At 33.7% G+C, this 19765-nt stretch overlaps 2 protein-coding genes across 3 annotated transcripts in view; one reads left to right on the top strand and one right to left on the bottom strand.

Annotated features, from left to right (window-relative positions):
- RpS4 (ribosomal protein S4) overlaps positions 1–9893 on the bottom strand; it is a 39256-nt gene extending 29363 nt beyond the window's left edge. For both annotated transcript variants that reach the window (XR_015043060.1, XM_085823895.1), the window contains exons 1-2: positions 9815–9893; positions 9355–9432 (exon numbers count right to left, since the gene is read on the bottom strand). Coding sequence is in view for 1 of the 2 variants with exons in the window: in XM_085823895.1 (XP_085680021.1) it covers positions 9355–9432; positions 9815–9817 (81 nt within the window). In the remaining variant the exon portion in view is untranslated. The remainder of the gene's footprint in view (positions 1–9354; positions 9433–9814) is intronic.
- Positions 9894–10459: 566 nt separating this feature from the next.
- The window catches only part of MTF-1 (Metal response element-binding Transcription Factor-1), a 90818-nt gene continuing 81512 nt past the window's right edge, over positions 10460–19765 (top strand). Inside the window, exons 1-2 of the mRNA XM_085823894.1 lie at positions 10460–10813; positions 11641–11861. Of these exons, the coding sequence (XP_085680020.1) occupies positions 10545–10813; positions 11641–11861 (490 nt within the window). The 5' untranslated portion in view covers positions 10460–10544. The remainder of the gene's footprint in view (positions 10814–11640; positions 11862–19765) is intronic.

The following is a 19765-nucleotide window of genomic DNA, read 5'->3' as shown; positions in this document are numbered from 1 at the left end:
CAGGCCGAAAATATTCAGAATACGGTTTTTTTTTTAAACTCATTTCGAAACAACGGCGCATTAAGAAAATTCGTAGCACGTGCAAACAAAAAACAAAACAGAATGCGACAATCCACGCTCGCTGAGTAATTCCCTTGCTGCTGAAGCGAACGCGAAAAAAAAAAAAAAATAATAATCTGGCACCCACAAAGAAAAGTGGGAGAAACAAGTTCAGCGCATTGGATTGGCTGGTTAAGCAGCAAGTTGGGAGAAACCGCAGGTTACTGGATTCGAAGTAGTCGGTAGTTGGCAGTAAAACAAGATGCAATTGGCAAAAATTGCTGAATTGGCGAAAAATTCTAAAATTTCGACAAAAATCACTAAAAACACTTGAAAAAGGAAAAAAATCGTAAAAAATGGATTACGATTGTAAAATCGTAAAGACAAACGCATTTTCGTAAAAATTACGAAAAATTCGTAAAAGTTGGCAGGTATGCAACTGTGGTAATCCAAGGGAGTATTACCTGTTTAGAAGTATTAATCGTTCCTCTTACATTCTTTATGGTTCCTAACATATATCTATCTCTATCCTGAGGTGGGTTCTAAATATATTTAACATCATCTTGATGTGAGCATTTTCATATAACATGCATATTAACAGGATGAATACTTCATTATAACATGAACTGTTATGACCTCTACTGCCGCCGAGAGATGGCGCTGGATAATCTTTCTAGCTTTCCCTATATTATAGTACAGTCAAAAGTCATTAATTCGGACACCTATAATCCGGACCTAAAAGCTAAAAACTTTCTGCGCATGCGCGTAAGACCTTTTACATGTGCACAAGCGCAGAATACGTTTTTGCGTGCGCGTTTTATGTATAACGGACGGTATATGCTAAAATTATCTAATTCAGTTAATATTGATGATTGCGTTGTTCCTTAATGTTTGAATTGGATCCGGCTTATTATTTTTTACAGATTGTAAGAGCAATACTATAAAAGTAAACTTGAACTTTCGATTATGTCAAATAGAATTTCCGATTCTGGAGCTCCTAAAGGATCGTACAAAACGAAAGGATGTTTCCATGTCCATCAAACAAAAAGTGGAATTGCTGCAAAAAATGGATAAAGACATGAAGAATGTGACAGAGGTTAGTGAAAATGAAAAAATTTCGTTTGACACATTAGTCGGTATTCTCGGCATAGATATTAACAGGACTTGAACAGCGGAACTTTGTAACTGAACAAGAAATTATGTATGTTTACAGAATTAAAGAGAAAGTATTATCACATAAAACGAAGCAACTTAAACAACTTACATTGAAATAAATGTTTAAAAAAGTAAACAAATAAATATTAAGCTTTTTTTTTGGTAAATTTTGATACCATTGATGGTTCCATCGTGTAGATTATGGTACGGTGAGTTGTTATTTCGGTTTGTTGAAATAATGTTTAAGGTTAAATTCCATTTATTAGTGTTGTATTGAGGTGTTCCTACTTGATAATTTCAGTGTATAGTGTCTATGTTGAGTTTGATGTGTTTGTTTTTGAACTCATTGTGTTCTACTTGTCAATTCAGGATTCTTGTATTTTTCTTTGAATTAAGTCATTAAAAAAAGACAAGTTGACTCTCGCGGCGGAGGAGTTGGGATTAGTAATTTCGAGCAGGGTGAAAATTGTTACTTCGAAAACTTTAATAGAAAGTTCAGAAGTTTATGAAAATGATGCTGAATTTGTGCAAAATGTTAATAACATTTTAGAGGAAAAGAAAATGCAGCTTGAGAAAAAAAATCCGAAAACGAAATGAGATTAGAGTTAGAGAAAAATAAAGCTTTCTCAGTTAGATGCAGAATAAGGTTGAGCTAACACTAGAACAGATGGTTGATCTTTACATTACGGTAACTTGGCGATTTTTTGGCGACCAACTCCCCTACAGCAACCCTCTATTTTTTTTTTCCCCGCCACCATTTTGTCTTCACGAAGTAAAGACATGTTTCTTTTCTTCTTATCTACTGAACACTTCTTCCAACAATCTACTAGCCGAATTACACTTATGCTAGAAATTTTATCAAACAAAACTGCTTAATCATGACAAATATTCACTGCAAAATTCGGAAAAAGTGCACAATACCATACACCTTACGCGTTTTTCAAAATAACACATACACATAAACCATGTACACGCCGACTTATTTTTACTTAAAAAACATCCCAGAATTGCACAAAAATGGCATTGCGCACACTCTTCACTATATCCATGTACACTGCTTTTTTCTCATAAATTCGAAAAATTTCACGAAAATACATGACAATTTTCTCAATCTTTAAACCCGGTAAAAAGAACATATATGAAATTACCTGATCGCGAAAAAGTATTTACCCTTTACAAATATGAACATTTCCACATATAAAATAAATAAAATATCCAAAAACTTTTACCTCTAAATCATCTATTACATTATACACGTCACCAACGAATTCATACATGAAGCATTACAAATATTTAGTATCAAATATTTAAATTATTTCCATGCACGTTTATTTCAACTTAAACATACAAATTCCTACAAATATAAAATTCACAAAATAACTATCATTTCATTAAAATATCACTGAACCATATACACGTTGACTTATTTTTACTTAAAAAAACATCCCAGAATTGCACAAAAATGGCATTGCGCACACTCTTCACTATATCCATGTACACTGCTTTTATCTCATAAATTAAAAAAATTTCACGAAAATACATGACAATTTTCTCAATCTTTAAACCCGGTAAAAAGAACATATATGAAATTACATGATCGCGAAAAAGTATTTACCCTTTACAAATATGAACATTTCCACATATAAAATAAATAAAACATCCAAAAACTTTTACCTCTAAATCATCTATTACATTATACACGTCACCAACGAATTCATACATGAAGCATTACAAATATTTATTATCAAATATTTAAATTATTTCCATGCACATTTATTTCAACTTAAACATACACCAAATTCCTACAAGTATAAAATTCACAAAATAACTATCATTTCATTAAAATATAATTAAATTCAAAAACACCACTTAAAATATACATGAGCACATACATTCAATTAATAAAAATTACCTTACAATCCTAATTACTTTAAATTAAATCATTGCTAATAACAATTTTCCCAATAATACCAAATTCCTTTCCACCTTACATTTCCAACAATGCATAAAAATAATTAAAAATACTAACTTACCTAATCTCCTTCAGAATCTTCATTACGTGGCGGATACACTTTTCTTCATTCTCTTTCAGAATCTTTAAAATCATACTTATCTTTCAAAGCAAGATACCACGTAAAATAAATAACATAATAAAACATGTTTATTTCTCTCTCACACAACCTTAAAAAACATTTATTACTATCCTTTTCAATACCACTAAATACCCATTTCGAATTCACTTTACTTACGGCCATGGGATCCAAAAATTCACAAACACTATTTCACACAACACAGAATAAAGCCAAATACAAAATTCCCAGATTTTTCCCCATTAAAGAACAGTAATTCGTCCATTAAAATCACATGACATATCCCATGATCTCTCATTTCCCTCACACAAAATAATGCGTAATCAGAACTAAATACTACTCACATTCTTAACAAAGTCTAACTAACCTAATCTTCTTCCGAATCTTCCTTACATGGTGGATACACTTTTATTATGGATTCAATAAAATTACTGAACGATTTTTTTTCCGAATTTTTCCTCCAAACTTCCGCTAAATAAAAAGCAAAATTCTCCTTCTCGCAATGCCTAGGAATGGCGCTTTTTATACCACTCCAGGTGCCCTCTATTGTGTTCGTATGCGCACCACTTTCCGGATCTTTAAAATAATACTTATGGTTTACAGCAAGATGCTTAAACCCTTCATCCTCCAAACATTGATATGATTTCCAACAATCTGAAATAATTATACTACCCGGTAAAATATATTCTTTTATAAAACTCAATAAACAATCTTTACTTCTATCTCGCACAACCTTAAAAAAACATTTATTACTATCCCTTTCAATCCCACCAAACACCCATTTTCCTTCCACTCTCCTACCTCTCTCATACTTACGCTTCCCAAACTTACTCTCATCAATTTCCACAATCACATTCATACCACCAAGCATACCCATATCATTTTCGCAAAATTCCACGCACACTTCCCTACAAAAAGAATTCCAATCAGCTGCAGTCCTACTACTAATTTCTAAATCCGAAATCCAATAGTCAACTGGCAATCTATTCACCCAATAATAAGAAATCAATAAAATCTCACCCATACTCAAACGACTTTCAGCAAACCACGTACCCTTCCTTATACTCCGTTTCACAAAATGTGCATTTTCACCAGATTTCTTGCACTGCCATTCAAACTTATCACTAATATCCTTCCTTTCACACAATCTCATTTCATTCCCACATTTTGGACATTCATACTTATCCGCAATTAAACCTACACTCATGCACCATTCAACCAATTCTTTTGAATTATCACACAAACGTATTAAAAATTTTGAATTTACTTTAGACAGCGCCAAAATTATTCAACCCTACTTCACACAACACACAATGAAGCTTAATACAAAATAATATACATCCACAGATACTTCTCCAAATTCCCCCCTTTTCCGATTAAAGAACCGTAACTCGTCCATTAATATCACATGACATATCCCATGATCTCTCATTACCCCCACACAAAATAATGCGTAATCGGAACTCAGTACTCCTCACATTATTACCAAAGTCCTAGGTAGTAACCTTTATCACCTCCAAAATGTCGCCAAACTACCAGTTACCGTAATGTAAAGATCAACCGAACAGACTTGCTACAAAATCCAAATGTTGAGACGAACATATCAAAATACAGAAAATTTAATACAAATTGTAAAAACAATTTCTGTACCTACTAAATAAGAATCTTTTAATCCTTTTTTCCAATCAATTAAAAGGGCTTTTAGAACAAAACAAGTACCTGAAAATTTAAAAGCAGAAATACTATTAAATATTTTGGGAGAGAAGGTCACTAATTTAATGGTATATGTGAAGGAAGAAGATATTACGATAAACTAAAGTCCATAATTTTAACCACTTGCGCTACGACTTAACTTCACGGATGCGGCGCAGTACACTACAATACAACAAGCGGTAAAGTGTCTCATTTATGCCGCTCTGCGTCTGTGAGGGCAATCCAGAGCTGTAATCGAGCAATAAACAATCTCGTTGTTAGGCGACGTGTGCACGTTATTTTCATTTTTGCGATAAATGGATATCGACGTGGTGTTTACGCTGCTTGCGGTTTGAGACAAAAGCATCTCGATGTGTGTGGCACGTCTTTTTAGCGCATGTGGTTAAAGGAATTTCAGCCAAGAGTGCTTAAATCATTTTCGTTCTACACAAAAATTGTCATCGGAGAAATTTGTACAATTTGCATCAAGGTTAAATGCAAATTTTGAATATTATTGTCAGTAGAAAAATGTAAAAGATCTTAAATCGTTTTGTGATCTTTTGGTTTTGGATAAAATATTCGGTGAACGTGATAATTAATTAAAGACCCATATAACAGTTAAACAGGGAGAGACATGGTTTGAACACCAAACTTTAGGTCGGGAATGAGATATTTGTCATCAAAAGGTAAACAGAAACCAGAATCCCTTTTGGCAAAATCATTTTCAGGTAACCATGATAAAAGAGGCAATGGAAATAATAAACTCTGGGTTAATCTTTGGATTATGGTAACTTGGCAAAAATTTGCGACCAACCCTGCTACAGCAGGGGGCAAGCTTGAGGAGGAACCAATAAATGATCGCCAAGGTGATGATGCGATGCGGCAATTGGAAACGCCAATATACCCTGTCACAGTGTTTAACTTATACCTTTCGCACTGAGTGAGTGATAACTTTGAGTATTTAAAAAAAATCCTCGCCATCTGGGCGTACAACGTGTACTTAAGCCGGTAATGTTATAGCGAAGTATTTCTAAAAATTTTTAAATCTCGTGATCCAAAAGCATATTTATGATCCATGGCGACTTACTTGCATATAACCTTAGGTCGGAAGTCCTCTCAGTTGTGCAAAGTGTTTATCTGCATTAGGAGACGGGCTGAATCAAGATAATCTGAGGACTGTATCAGGGCTATCAACACACTATTTCGTTTAATTTCCTAACTTATTTCATGATAGAAAGGCCCTCTCTTTTTAAGAAATAAATTGTGGATGATTTTATTGTTCTCTGTAATACGAGGGGCCTAACTCAGAGGATGTACCAGCACTGCTTTTTTTCACCTTCATTACGGCAAAGCACACAATGGTATTCTCCAAAAAGAGGAATGCCCCATATTTTTAATTTTATAATTTCTACATGCCATTTTACTTCAATTGATGATCTATTATCCGGAAAAATCCCAAATCCAGAATCGCCAAAATCCTGATGAGTCTGCATTATATATATATATATGCTTTTAACAAATCCAGCTAATGCAATTTCATGGGCCAAACTAAAGATAAATATAGTCAAAAGGCGTTAATTCGGACCTCAAAGCTACAAACTTTCTGCGCATGCGTCGCTGCGTGCGCGCAAGACCTTTAGGGCTGCAAATATGTGTGTGCACATGTGCATTTAATATATAACGGACGGTATAAGAAGCTAAGCTAAAATTATCTAATTCAGTTAATGTTGCAGATTGCGTTGTTCCTTAATCTTTGAATTGGATCCGGCTTATTATTTTTTGCAGACTGTTAGAGCAACTTTATAAAAGTAAGCTTGAACTTTCGATTATGTCAAATAGAATTTCCTATATATATTTACTAATATGTAAAGGATTTACAAAGCGAAAGTATGTTCCAAAATCCGTTTATCAATTTCACCCTGCTCTGGGGAGGGGAGGAGGAACGCTGTGGTGCGTAATGAATTGGAAGTTGATCTGTCAGCACTATACTTATCTCCATGGCAGATGTTTTTATTTTATTTGGCTTATAATTCCTTACTAAATGTAGTATTTCATGTCATGTACTCCGTCTTTGATATGATTTAAAGCAATTATAGGTCTTGAACAGCAGAACTTTGTAACTAAACAAGAAATTATGTCTGTTTAATAGAATTAAAGAGAAAGTATTATCACATGAAACGAAGCAACTTAAAACAACTTACATTGAAAGAAATGTTTAATAAAGTAAACAAATATTAAGCTTTTTTTTTTGTAAATTTTGATACCCTTTAGATCATAATTGTTCTTTATTTCATAAATTACGGTTTCATATTTTTAATTTTGTAATTTTTGCATGTCATCTTACCAGATTTAAACTGATGATCTGTAATCCGGAATCACCGAAGTCCCGATTAACGACTTTTAACTGTAATAAATCATATTTTCTACATCTGCAAAAAAGCAAGACGAATTTCAAGACATTCCTACTGCTTTAGATTATGAAGCTATTAGCTTTAAACCATGAAATGAAGTTAGGGTAAGATATTAAAGTGCTTAATCATGACTAAGATTAGGTGCGAAATTGGGAGAAAGTGCAGAATCGCCCACTGCTTGCCGCGTTTTTAAGAACTGCACATACATGGTATCATCCATGTACACGTCGACCACTTAAAAAAAATCCCAGAATTGCACAAAAATGGCATTGCGCACATTCTTGACTTTATCCATGTACACTGCTAAAGTCCTAGCTAGTAACCCTTATCGCCTTACCAAAATGTCGCCAAACTACCTGTTATCATATTCCAAAGATTAGCCCAAATATTCACTTACCATGATTTGATAAAAATCAAAATATCAATCGTACTCAAATGACTTTTTTCAAACCAGGTACTCTTTCTGATCGAATCCTTCACATAGTGACCATCTGGACCTTTCTTCCTACAAACCCATCTAAACGGTTTTTACATTCGACTAAATGCATACCCTGCCTACATACAGGACACTTATAATGGCAATTAAAGCTCTTTTCGCCTTTTGCTCCAAATCATACAGAAACTTCAAATTAATCGCTAATATTTGGAATATGGTAACAGGTAGGCGATAAAGGTTACTAGCTAGGACTTCAGCAGTGTACAGGGATATAGTCAAGAGTATGCGCAATGCCATTTTTATGCAATTCTGGGATGTGAAAACAGGTTGATGTGTACATGGATGATACCGCATATGTGCAATTCGCAAAAACGAGGCAAGCAGTGGGCGATTCTGCACTTTGTCCCAATTTCGCACCTAATCTTTGTCATGATTAAGCACTTTTGTTCCACAAAAGTTCTAGCATAAGCGTAATTCGGCTAGAAGATTGTTGGAAATGTTGAGTAAAAAAAAAACATGCATTTACTTTGTGAAAACAAAATGGTGTCCAAACAAAAATTAGCAGGTTGCTGTAGCAGGGTTAATCGCCAAATTACCATAATCCAAAGATTAATCAATTAATCTTACTACGTTCGGCCATTCTACTGTCTAAAGAATCAAACCAACACACACCACAAAAACGCTTACAAAACATCCCATGATTCAAAATTTTCCAGTATCATGCACCCGATTACGTCACAATAGGGTTTCCATAACTCAAATACTCAGGCTACCATAAATGAAACAACAATTTCGCCATAATATAAGGGGTACCTTAAAGTCTACTCTACCCCCTAATTTTAAAATGCTTTCAGTAAATGAGCGTGTTGAATTTATTAAGCAAAATAACTTTGTTTTAAATGTTTTTTCCCTTCAGAGCGTGATGCAAAAAAAGTGTAGAGCCAGAAATTGTTTCTGTGGGAAAGCTCATCCATATACGACTGATTTCTATACATAAAATAAACCTCTTTCCAAAGTAGAGAACGGTGGCGTCGAACAAACTCAGTGCAATTTAGTGTCAAGTTTAAGCCGAATACATAAATCACCTGTGCTGATACTCACTTGCAGTGTATACATTAGCTTTGTTGATAAAACAAAATTCAATAAAATGACACCCATATTAAGCGATAATGGCTATGAAAGAAGCTAGTGTACTAAGTCCCTTGGCAATTGCTTAAAATTAAAATTAATTAGAAAGGAAAGGTTTTTGCTTTGGCTTAGCAAAACCTACTAAGAAATTATACGAGGTAGTGTAACTAAAATTATCTAGTAGACACAACCCTAATCAGTGTATTCAAACTGAAGTGCTAGTGGCCGATCCTATTACAGCGGCATCTGTTTCTGTTCCAAATGAAGATGTACTAAATATTACGACTTGCGTAATAAATGACAAAACAAATGAAAATATTATTAAAATTATTAGTAAACTGTATTGTTTTAAGATAGTTAAAAACAGGCAGCCGAATTGGATTTTCATTTAAAAGTTACTTACGAACACTCCACCAAGTTTATCCAACATCCATGATTTTGGTGCATTAAGCCTTTTTAAATGCTTCTTTGGGCCTCGAGCCTATAAATAAGATATAATATCTCTGAAATATTACATAAAACACTGTACCACAGACAAAAAAATATGGTTTATAAATACCAACAAACGAAAACGCTATTTACAACTATTTCGATACATATGTCGAATGAGCATTATACAACAATAAATGAATTAGAAATAAATTTTCAAGTTAATAAAACGAAAACAACAAAGTTCACCATAATACAGGGATTCAATAGGGAGGCTTAATAAAATGTCACGCATGTTATCACGAATTAGGAAATTACAAATATATAATACATATAAAATACACAAAAACTAACTCATAAAAGTTAAAAAATATAAGTTTTATAATGAAATCGATAAATGAACGTAAAGATGAAAACAGATTGTGATTACTTACCATATTTCAGCACTATCGGAATGCGACTAAACTTACATTGAAGACGATGACATTGGGTTGTTGCCAATACCATTCTTGTAAATTTGCTCCTTAAAAGACATTTCTATAAAAATCACTGAGATACTGAGTTAGGAAGAGATACCTTAATAAGGTTATTCACTTTTGATTTCAAAAAACTCTATTGAATACTTTTTATTTATAATTTTGTTATGAAATTGTTATTAATTAATTTAAATTTTATTCTTATTTTATTATACAACTAAAATACATATTTTCTTTCAAGTTAATAAATGCGTGTGTTCTAAAACGCTCTAGAACAGGAAGAGAAAAAAAATATTTCCATAAGTATTGCATAGATTTTAATCAAAGACATTTAAAATATAAATTAAGAAATTATTATTCCTCAATTATTCTTGAAACATCCTAGAAAATTACGTCATAGTAACTTTCTGTTCGCTTAGATTCCCAATAAAAATTTCGCAGTTTACATGAAAGTATTTTTTTAGTACCACAAGATGTTAGATTAAAGTACGCAGACAGGTGAAGAAGTTTGCTAAATTACTTATCTTTTGATTTGTTGAATTTCTCTATTTTATAAATTTTGAAATTATATTTTGTAATATAAAACGGCTGCTAGTTAAAGAAAATAAACAATGGTCAGGTGATACAAAAACAACAATTGAATTGGCTCTGATTTATTGACACTTTACTCTTATCTAATGGCAGTGATATGATCATGATGGATATGGACGACAATGGCAGGTTGAGTTTTGGAAATAGTGATATTGAGGGCACTATTTCTCCTTTTGCCGAAACTTCTACTATTGATTTCGATCAACTCTTTAATAGCCCTGATGGCACTGTATTTTCTCATTCCATTTTTCCGAATAAGAATCGTAGAAAGGATGTAGATTTTGAGAGTTTACCAATTGATATGCGAGTGTCTTTAGGATCTCTAGATAATTCTGTAGAAAGTAATGTAGAGCAAGAAAATTCAGGGTAAATATACTAAATTGTAATTTGAAGTGTTATTGTTTTCATGCGGTAGTTTTGATTTTTTATTATATGATAGTAACGATTATATGAAGAAATTCAACGGTGTGCGCTGGAAATTCATAGATAGTTAATAAGTAAATTAAGATTGCTTAAAATAGGGAGGATGCTTTATGTTGTCATTTTATTTTATCAAATAAAATTCATTTAAAAATATACTGTCTGTGAAGAGTTATACTTAATAATCATGTGTAGAATATGGAAACCGACAGTTAATAGAGGGGTTTTAAACCGTATTAGTAATAATTTGTAGTAATATCAAGAAATCTTTGCTTTCATTTTCATGCTTATATGTCGTATCGGCGAATTCTTCGTTTTGGTAGGAAGAGGAACTTCAAAATGCATCTGAAATTTTTGCTTTAATTAAATTTTGTTGCAATTCGTAGGTAGGCTGCATTCTTTAATTGCCTTGAATTTTAGATATTGAACTGCATTAATGGTATGTAAATAACACTGGTAAACAATTAACATAACGTGTAAGTTACAGGTAATTTGATTCGATGCAAATAAAAGTAAATATAAGGAACTTCTCTTTAATACCAGTAAAGAAAAACTTTGGAAGTAACAAAATTAGGCAATGTTATTAATATGGGTATTTTCATGTTAAATTGGCCACGGCATAAATCTTTGCAAACATAAAATTTAGCATGTCACAGATTGGGCTCTTAAGTTGGCCAGTTTTGAAGAAATGTATTGAACTGCTTTAATAAGAAAGTGCCATAATACGACTGGAATTATTTATTGTTGTGTTAATGTAATTCTTTCTTATGTAGATATATTCAGCATACTATATCTGCTGATCAAATATGCATGCAGATAAACCCAGGAAACAATCCTATGCCAGAAAACTTGTCACATGCCACTATTACTGTTGAAAGTCGTAATCAAGAAACAAATGAGAAAGAGTACAAAAAATTTCGCTGTGATTATGAAGGCTGTTCAAGAACTTACAGCACAGCCGGAAATTTGAAAACTCATCAAAAGACGCACACAGGTAATAAACTTTTTACTTTTTATGTATTTACATGAAAATGCAGTAGTTGTATTTACATGAAAATGCCAGAAAAATTGCATGCGAGCTGAATGCACTACCTAAAAGCGGCTGACAAGCAAATTTTTTTTAATAGCCAGAATGAAAAGTTTTTCGGACTAAATTTGAATTTTTATTTACTAAATCTGGTACTTCAGTATTAAAACGGCCGTCACATATGATTCGGCACATTTAAAATTAATTTGCTAAGTATTAAAAAACACCATTTCTAGCTTCAAAGAATTAAGATCTGCAATATGATAACTTAATAAAGTAATTTCTTAAAATTAACCTGAAATAATATTTATTTACATGTGGAGAAATAACATTAATTTATGGAAATCATAATTCAACAATTGCTGCCATAAAGAATCAAATATTTTGTCTCGTCTTACATATTTCTGCCGTATATTCTCCTGAATATAAATGTCAGTGTTGGTGAGTCATACCGTTTTCTTTCACCATTTGGCCACAACTTTCCTATAAATAATTTCATTTGGTGGTCATTTTTGCACTTTCCTTGGATGTAAAATTCTTTACTTTTATAAGAAAATAACTTGTTTTTTAGTTGATAATAAGTTAAATGTGGTCACGATTTTGGGGAAAAAATTTAATAATGAAGAATAAGAAAGAATGAACGATATCATGAAGAACCTAATTCTTATTTTCAAACTGACAGAAAATTAAAAATTGTCAACATTTAAAAAAAAAAAAAAATAGTAAACAATTTGGGTTTTCATCTGCAGAGGACCCGTTGGCGCAGTTGTATTTTTACTCCCCAAGCTGTAAACGTGATTTTAAGAGTATGTAAATTCAAGTTAGCAAACAAAACAATATATTAAGCATATGGTAATAAATTTGTATTAAATTCAAGTTAGCACAGAAAACAATGTATTAAGCATAAGGCAATATATAAGCATTTATAACAGAAGTATAAATTCATTTAAAAAATATAAATTAGTATTGATATACTGAAATCAACCGGTTAAACGTGACATACGAAAAAAAAATTGTCTTAAATTCTGGTTAGCACAGAAAATGATATATTCCTTACACCAACAGTGGTTTGTGAATTTTGATGACCATGAAATTGCATCAAACTATTCTGTCATCTTAAATAATCAATAATATTTTTTATTTCAATTTAATCATCTATTTATGTCACACCTGCCATCCTCTGAAAGGTTATTGTTAGAAAAGCATTAACAATATATTGTTTAAATTTTACGCCATAAAAATTGATTTATTCTGTGGTGATGGCGATAAGGAGCGCGCCTTGCGCCCTCCGATAAGTGTGGCAACCCTAGAGGAGAAGTTTCTTACGAGTAGCGAGCAGAGCGAAAACAGGCAGGCTGTCGGGGAAAATAAAGCTTCATTTTTATTGTGCGCTATGTCTTGTTAATATTATATTAATGCAGTAAGAACATAATCTGTGATATGGAATTCGAGGATTGGTGGTAAAAACATAACAGGAAATTACCATAATGGTAACCCGGACTGTGTTAAATCGTATGAACAGTTCTCAAGCACTTTCGGTTTTGACTACAAGCCATCACTCAAGATCTCCAAACCAGAAGTAATGGATTACATCGGTTTTCGTCCTCCAGATCACAGATGAGTAGTAATTATAGATCATTTTATAATTCTGTTTTCTACTTATCATTTAATTTCATTTTCTTTAGTTAAATTTTTGCTTTTATTTTGGCTTAAAAACCTTGCACAATGTCTGATGTTTATGCCGTCCAAATTCCGGTTTATAACCGATCAGACCCATCTTTATGGTTTATTATGTGTGAAAGTACCTTTGCTCTTGCCACCCCCAAACCTATCACAGAATCCATTACTAAATATAATTATGTAGTTGCTCATCTTCCTCCAGATATTGCATCAATAGTACGGGATTTACTTATGAAACCAGACCCTATTGATCCATATGCAAAGCTTAAAACTGAGTTAATAAATCGTTCAGGAGAATCTTCTCAGCAAGAAATTCGCCAATTATTATCTGGAGAGGAATTAGGTTCTCGAAAACCTTCCGATTTGCTTATAAATATAAAACGTTGAGCAGAATCTTTAAATGTTCCTGATAACTTAATGTTAGAATTATTCCTTCAACGTTTGCCTTCGACTGTTCAGTCTATTTTGGCAGCGGTGTCCAATTTAACTGTAGATAAAGCTGCAGAAATTGCCGACAGAATTTTAGAAGTAAATCCAACCCCAGGGACTTGTGCCGTTTCTCGCACAGTCGATCAGTCTCTTGAGGATAAATTATTTAAACAAATAGAAAAATTAAACAAACGTATTGATCGCATTTCTCTTTCTCGTGGTCGCTCGCCAAATCGCGGAGATCGCAATAAGGAAAGAAGCAATTCCAAAAGGAGAGATTATTCTGTTTGCTGGTATCATAGACGTTTTGGGAAAAAGTGTAGAGATGACAAATGTACAAAACCTTGTTCATGGCAGGGAAACGAAACCAGCAAAGAATAGAGGCGACTTATTCTTTGCCTCAAGTTTCACGTCGCCTGTTCGTTCGTGACCGTAGAACAAACCTTTCATTCTTGGTCGATACCGGCTCTGACGTGTCCTTACTTCCAGCAAATAATTCTCAAAAACGGAATTCGTCCCAACAAACACTTTTCGCTGCTAATTCTTCTACTATTCATGTTTATGGTCAAAAAACACTTTCTTTGGATTTCAAATTAAGACGACAGTTTACATGGACTTTTCTTATAGCAAATGTTAGTACACCCATTCTTGGAGCAGATTTTCTCCATTTCTTTGAATTGGTGCCTGATCTCAGAAACAAATGTCTCAAAGATTTAAAAACGCATTTTAAAACCGTCGGTTGCGTGAAAAATGCAAGCATTTATTCAGTAAAAACTGTATTTAGTGATATACCATATCACAAAATTTTAAAAGAATTTCCTTCAGTTACTAGATTACCAGATCCTAACCAACCTGTTAAACATAACACCGTTCATTATGTCATAACTAAAGGTCCACCTGTGGTTGCAAAACCTCGTCAGTTAGCTCCAGATCGCTTAAAAATAGCAAAACAAGAATTTCAAACTATGATGCAATTGGGGCATTTGAGACCTTCGAGCAGCAATTATGCATCCCCACTTCACATGGTTCCAAAAAAGGGAAGTCTGGAATGGAGACCTGTAGGAGATTATCGAGCATTGAACGCTCAAACAATAAAAGACAAATACCCTATTCCATGTTTAGCCGATTTTACTGCTGCATTGCACGGTACTAAAATTTTTAGTCATGTCGACCTGATTAAGGCATACCATCAAATACCAATTAACCCAGCCGACATCCACAAAACCGCCATATGCACACCATTCGGTTTATTCGAAAGTATCCGTATGCAATTCGGCTTATGCAATGCATCTGCGACTTTTCAACGTTTTATAGATGAAGTCACGCGGGATTTAGAAGGTGTTTACGCTTTCGTCGATGACTTGCTCATAGCCTCTAAAGATTCTGAGGAACATTGCAGGCATTTGAAAGCTTTATTTTCCAAACTTCAGGAATATGGACTTTGCATAAATGTTTCAAAATGCACCTTTGGTCAAACATCTATTGATTTCTTAGGTTTTCACCTTAGTGAAAACGGAATTGAACCTCTTCCTGACAAAGTCAAATGTATTTTAGATTTTCCTCAACCTACCACTCTCACTCAGCTTCGCCGATTTTTAGGCATGTTTAACTTTTATAGATGTTTCATACCTAAAGCAGCACATATTCTTTCTCCTTTAATAAAATTGTTAGAAGGCTATATTAATAAAAAGAAATCTCGTTCTCGTGTTCAGGATTCATCCCCACAATTAAATTGGAACGAGAATGCTGAACAAGCCTTTATTGCTGCCAAAAATGCCATTGCTCAGGCTACCCTTTTGAGACACCCTATTCCCGGAGCCCAGCTAAGCATCTGGGTAGATGCCTCAGACGTCGCAATCGGCGGCACACTTATGCAGTTGTCTCAACAAACATGGGAACCTATAGCATTTTTCTCTATGAAACTCAACAGAAATGGTCCGCGTACGATAGGGAATTATTTTCTATTTATTCTGCAATTAAGAAATTCCGACACATGTTAGAGGGCAGAAATTTTATAATTTATACGGATCAAAAACCATTAATATACGCTTTTAAACAGAACCCTCATAAATGTTCACCTCGACAATTGCGCCATTTAGATTTTATTTCTCAGTACTCTACTGATATTAGGCATGTGCAAGGTTCAAAAAACGTCGTTGCTGACGCTCTTTCAAGAATCGAAATTGATTCCATAACAAAATCTCCATTTTGGATTTTAAAAAATTTTCGGAAGCTCAACGGCATGATCCGGAGGTACAAGACCTTCTCAAAAACAACACATCATCTTTGAAACTGGAATTTAAACCGTGCCAATATTCTGATGGTAATATTCTTTGTGACATATCAACGGACATTCCTCGTCCATTTGTTCCGAATTCCTTTCGCAGACTCATCTTTAATCATCTGCATAATCTGTCACATCCAGGAATTGCAGCTACTACGAAGCTTATTTGTTCTCGTTATGTATGGCCCGATATGAAACGTCATATCAAAAATTGGGTGAAATCCTGTGAATCTTGCCAAAAATCGAAAATTACTCGGCATACTAAAGCACCACTGGGCACATTCTCTCTTCCTGATGCACGTTTTTCAGAAATCCATATGGATATCGTCGGACCGTTACCTCCATCAGAAGGCAATGTGTACCTTTTGACTCTAATAGATAGATTCTCCAGATGGCCTGAAGCCATTCCCATCCCGGATATGAAAACGGAAACCATTTGCAGAGCCATCTTCAACTGTTGGATATCTCGTTTTGGCTGCCCATCGATCATAACAACAGACCAAGGTTCTCAAATGAGATCCGCACTTTTTGCAGAATTCACGCGCATTTTGGGTACGAACAGAATCACAACAACAGCCTATCATCCAATGTCCAACGGCATTGTTGAACGATTTCATCAACATTTAAAATCTTCTCTCAAGGCTCACGAGACCAATAACTGGACTGAAACACTACCAGTTGTTATGCTTGGTATTCGGACAGCCGTAAAGGAAGATCTACAGTCATCTTGTGCTGAACTGGTGTACGGCACAACTCTCAAGCTGCCTAGTGATATGATAACGTCATCTAAGATATCTCCGTATGACACACAATTTATCACGAATCTTCGGCATAGAATGCAACAGTTGAATCCAATAGCAACATCTGCACATTGCCAAGAAAAATGTTACGTAAGTGCTACCTTAAAGTCGTGTACGCATGTATACTTACGTGTCGATCGAGTAAAGCCACCTCTGTGCCAACCATACACAGGTCCGCATAAAGTCCTTTCTAGAACGGACAAAACTTTCACAATTGATGTTAACGGTCTGAAATCTACTGTGTCTATAGACCGTGTGAAACCAGCCTATTTGCTTTCGGACTTTAATTTGCCTGAACTAAAAACAAATAAAGACTTAAAGACAGTTCAGCAGAATAAATCTGCAAACGAACTCTCTAAGACACAAACTGTCACCAGATCGGGAAGACATGTTCACTTCCCTAAGAAACTTGCTTCTTACATAACAATTTAAAACATTTTTTTTAAATTCATATCTTAACATATTTTTTGTTATTTCATTTTTATTATATGTGTCAATACCTTGTTATATATTGAATTGCATTTTGATCTTTTCTAATTTTATATTCTAATTTTGTAATCATAAAAAAAAATACCCGACAGCACGGATACTCTGAGATAATTTCATAACCTATGTCGTTCCTTTGAATAGCCATTAAAGGAACTGGGGGGAAACTCTGTGGTGATGGCGATAAGGAGCGCGCCTTGCGCCCTCCGATAAGTGTGGCAACCCTAGAGGAGAAGTTTCTTACGAGTAGCGAGCAGAGCGAAAACAGGCAGGCTGTCGGGGAGTATGCGTGATGTTCCTAAATAAAGCTTAATTTTTATTGTGCGCTATGTCTTGTTAATATTATATTAATGCAGTAAGAACATAATCTGTGATATGGAATTCGAGGATTGGTGGTAAAAACATAACCGGAAATCACCATAATTCTCATAATTTTAGATGGCAGTAACCAATAATAAAAATTAAAGCATTACTTAATTATTTAAAATGCACATGCACGTTTTTGCGGCCTACGAAAACAAATTATTTTAGTGGTTGGAAACCTCATGGTTCTGCTTGTTTACAGCTGTTAATAATTAAGAACACAACGTAAACAGTCATGTTACAAATTAGCATTCATCCCTCCCACCATATTTTCTTCCTTTCATCCCGAACCGAGAACCAGCATTTATCTATGAAAACTTCTTTAATTATACGAAAATATTTCTATCTATTCATTGTTAAAAAATTGAGAAAAAATAACGTGGGAAATCAGGAAAAATAATAATAAATAAGAGAAGAATAATATAAATTTGCAAATGCGAACAACGACAGTGATAATTCAACAAAATGAACGCAAGAGGAATGGTTGCAACCTTCGAACAAGCGAATAGGATGAATCCGTTGGGTTACCAGGTTTGACCTATTATCGCCAAAGTTGGCGATATTTACAATTACTGGGTTCTCTGCGAAAGTGCTTCCAACAATTTGATGATGTTATGTGATCAAAATGAGTAGTAAAATAAAAAAATGTGCCACATTATAAAATATCACAAAAAACTCCTCCTTTTTTCAGTAGATTTTAAGTTAAAATGCTGAATATTTTTGAGGAAAAAAGAATTGCTGAATCGGTGATATCACATGGAAAGTGATGGCCCACTTTAATTCTGAAGTACCTGAATATTTATGACATACATAAAGAAATGGTAATAATTAAGATGCAAAGGAGAAAACTCCTTTGTTCTAAATTTTAATTCTCATTTTTCTGACAGAAGCTAAAGATTAGATCTAAGTATTAAATTTTCATACTGATTTTATTTCGAGTAATGCTAATATATTGAGCTAATCATTAAGTAACTTACTTTAAACTTGGCTGAAAAAAAGCAAGTTATAAAAACTTTCCAGATAGGAGAAAACTTGAGAATAGTCACAACCAATTTTCTTTCTTTTCTTTCTTAAATTTTTTTTTGAAACTTGTAGAAAAAATACAAATATTTGTATGTAAATATTTATGAACTTCCTTATTTCTTACTACAGCTTTCAACTACATGTTATGATTTTCCAATTTTGATAAAGTTTTTAACCTTAAAGAAAAATTGCTAGAAACTCTCTTCATTACAAATTGTGTATGCTCACCAATCAATCTGTGTTCTTTTCTGAGGCTCTTTAATGTTCAACTGCAGAAACTCTCTTCATCACAAATTGTGTATGCTCATCAATCAATCTGTGTTCTTTTCTGAGGCTCTTTAATGTTCAACTGCAGAAAAACTATGTATACTCCCAAACAAAGTGGTCCCACCAGTGGCTCGGTAGTAAATTCACTGAATTCTAGTAGTTCAGTCTGAAGTTTGAAATCCAACGAATGGTGAGGGCAACAGGGCATTTTTTTAGTTTTCCCCCATGTGTAGCAACTATGTGTGATAGTTCCTTTAGAAAGTCCTCCACAAAGGCATACCTTCTATGCAAATAGGCCTTAAGTGCTTTGCCATAATCAAATAACCCAAACAAAGTGGGTAAAGGGTAGAATCGCGCACTTATTTGTTTGGCGCTTTTTACAAAAGTAAGAATTGGATTTTTGTCAATTTTCTTTAACTTTTTAAGTGAAAATAGGTTGATGTGTACATGGATAAAGTCAAGAGGGTACTTACATATTATTGCAACCAGGTTGGCGCTATTTGTAAGTTTGAGTAAAAAAGTATGAATAGAAAGAAAAT

This window comes from Stegodyphus dumicola, chromosome 9 (assembly GCF_044657685.1).
Source record: "Stegodyphus dumicola isolate Sdum_Otavi_A_Nest chromosome 9, ASM4465768v1".
NCBI classification, from domain to species: domain Eukaryota; kingdom Metazoa; phylum Arthropoda; class Arachnida; order Araneae; family Eresidae; genus Stegodyphus; species Stegodyphus dumicola.
The sequence above is the reverse complement of the archived record's forward strand: the minus strand, read 5'-3'. Positions and strand labels throughout refer to the sequence as shown.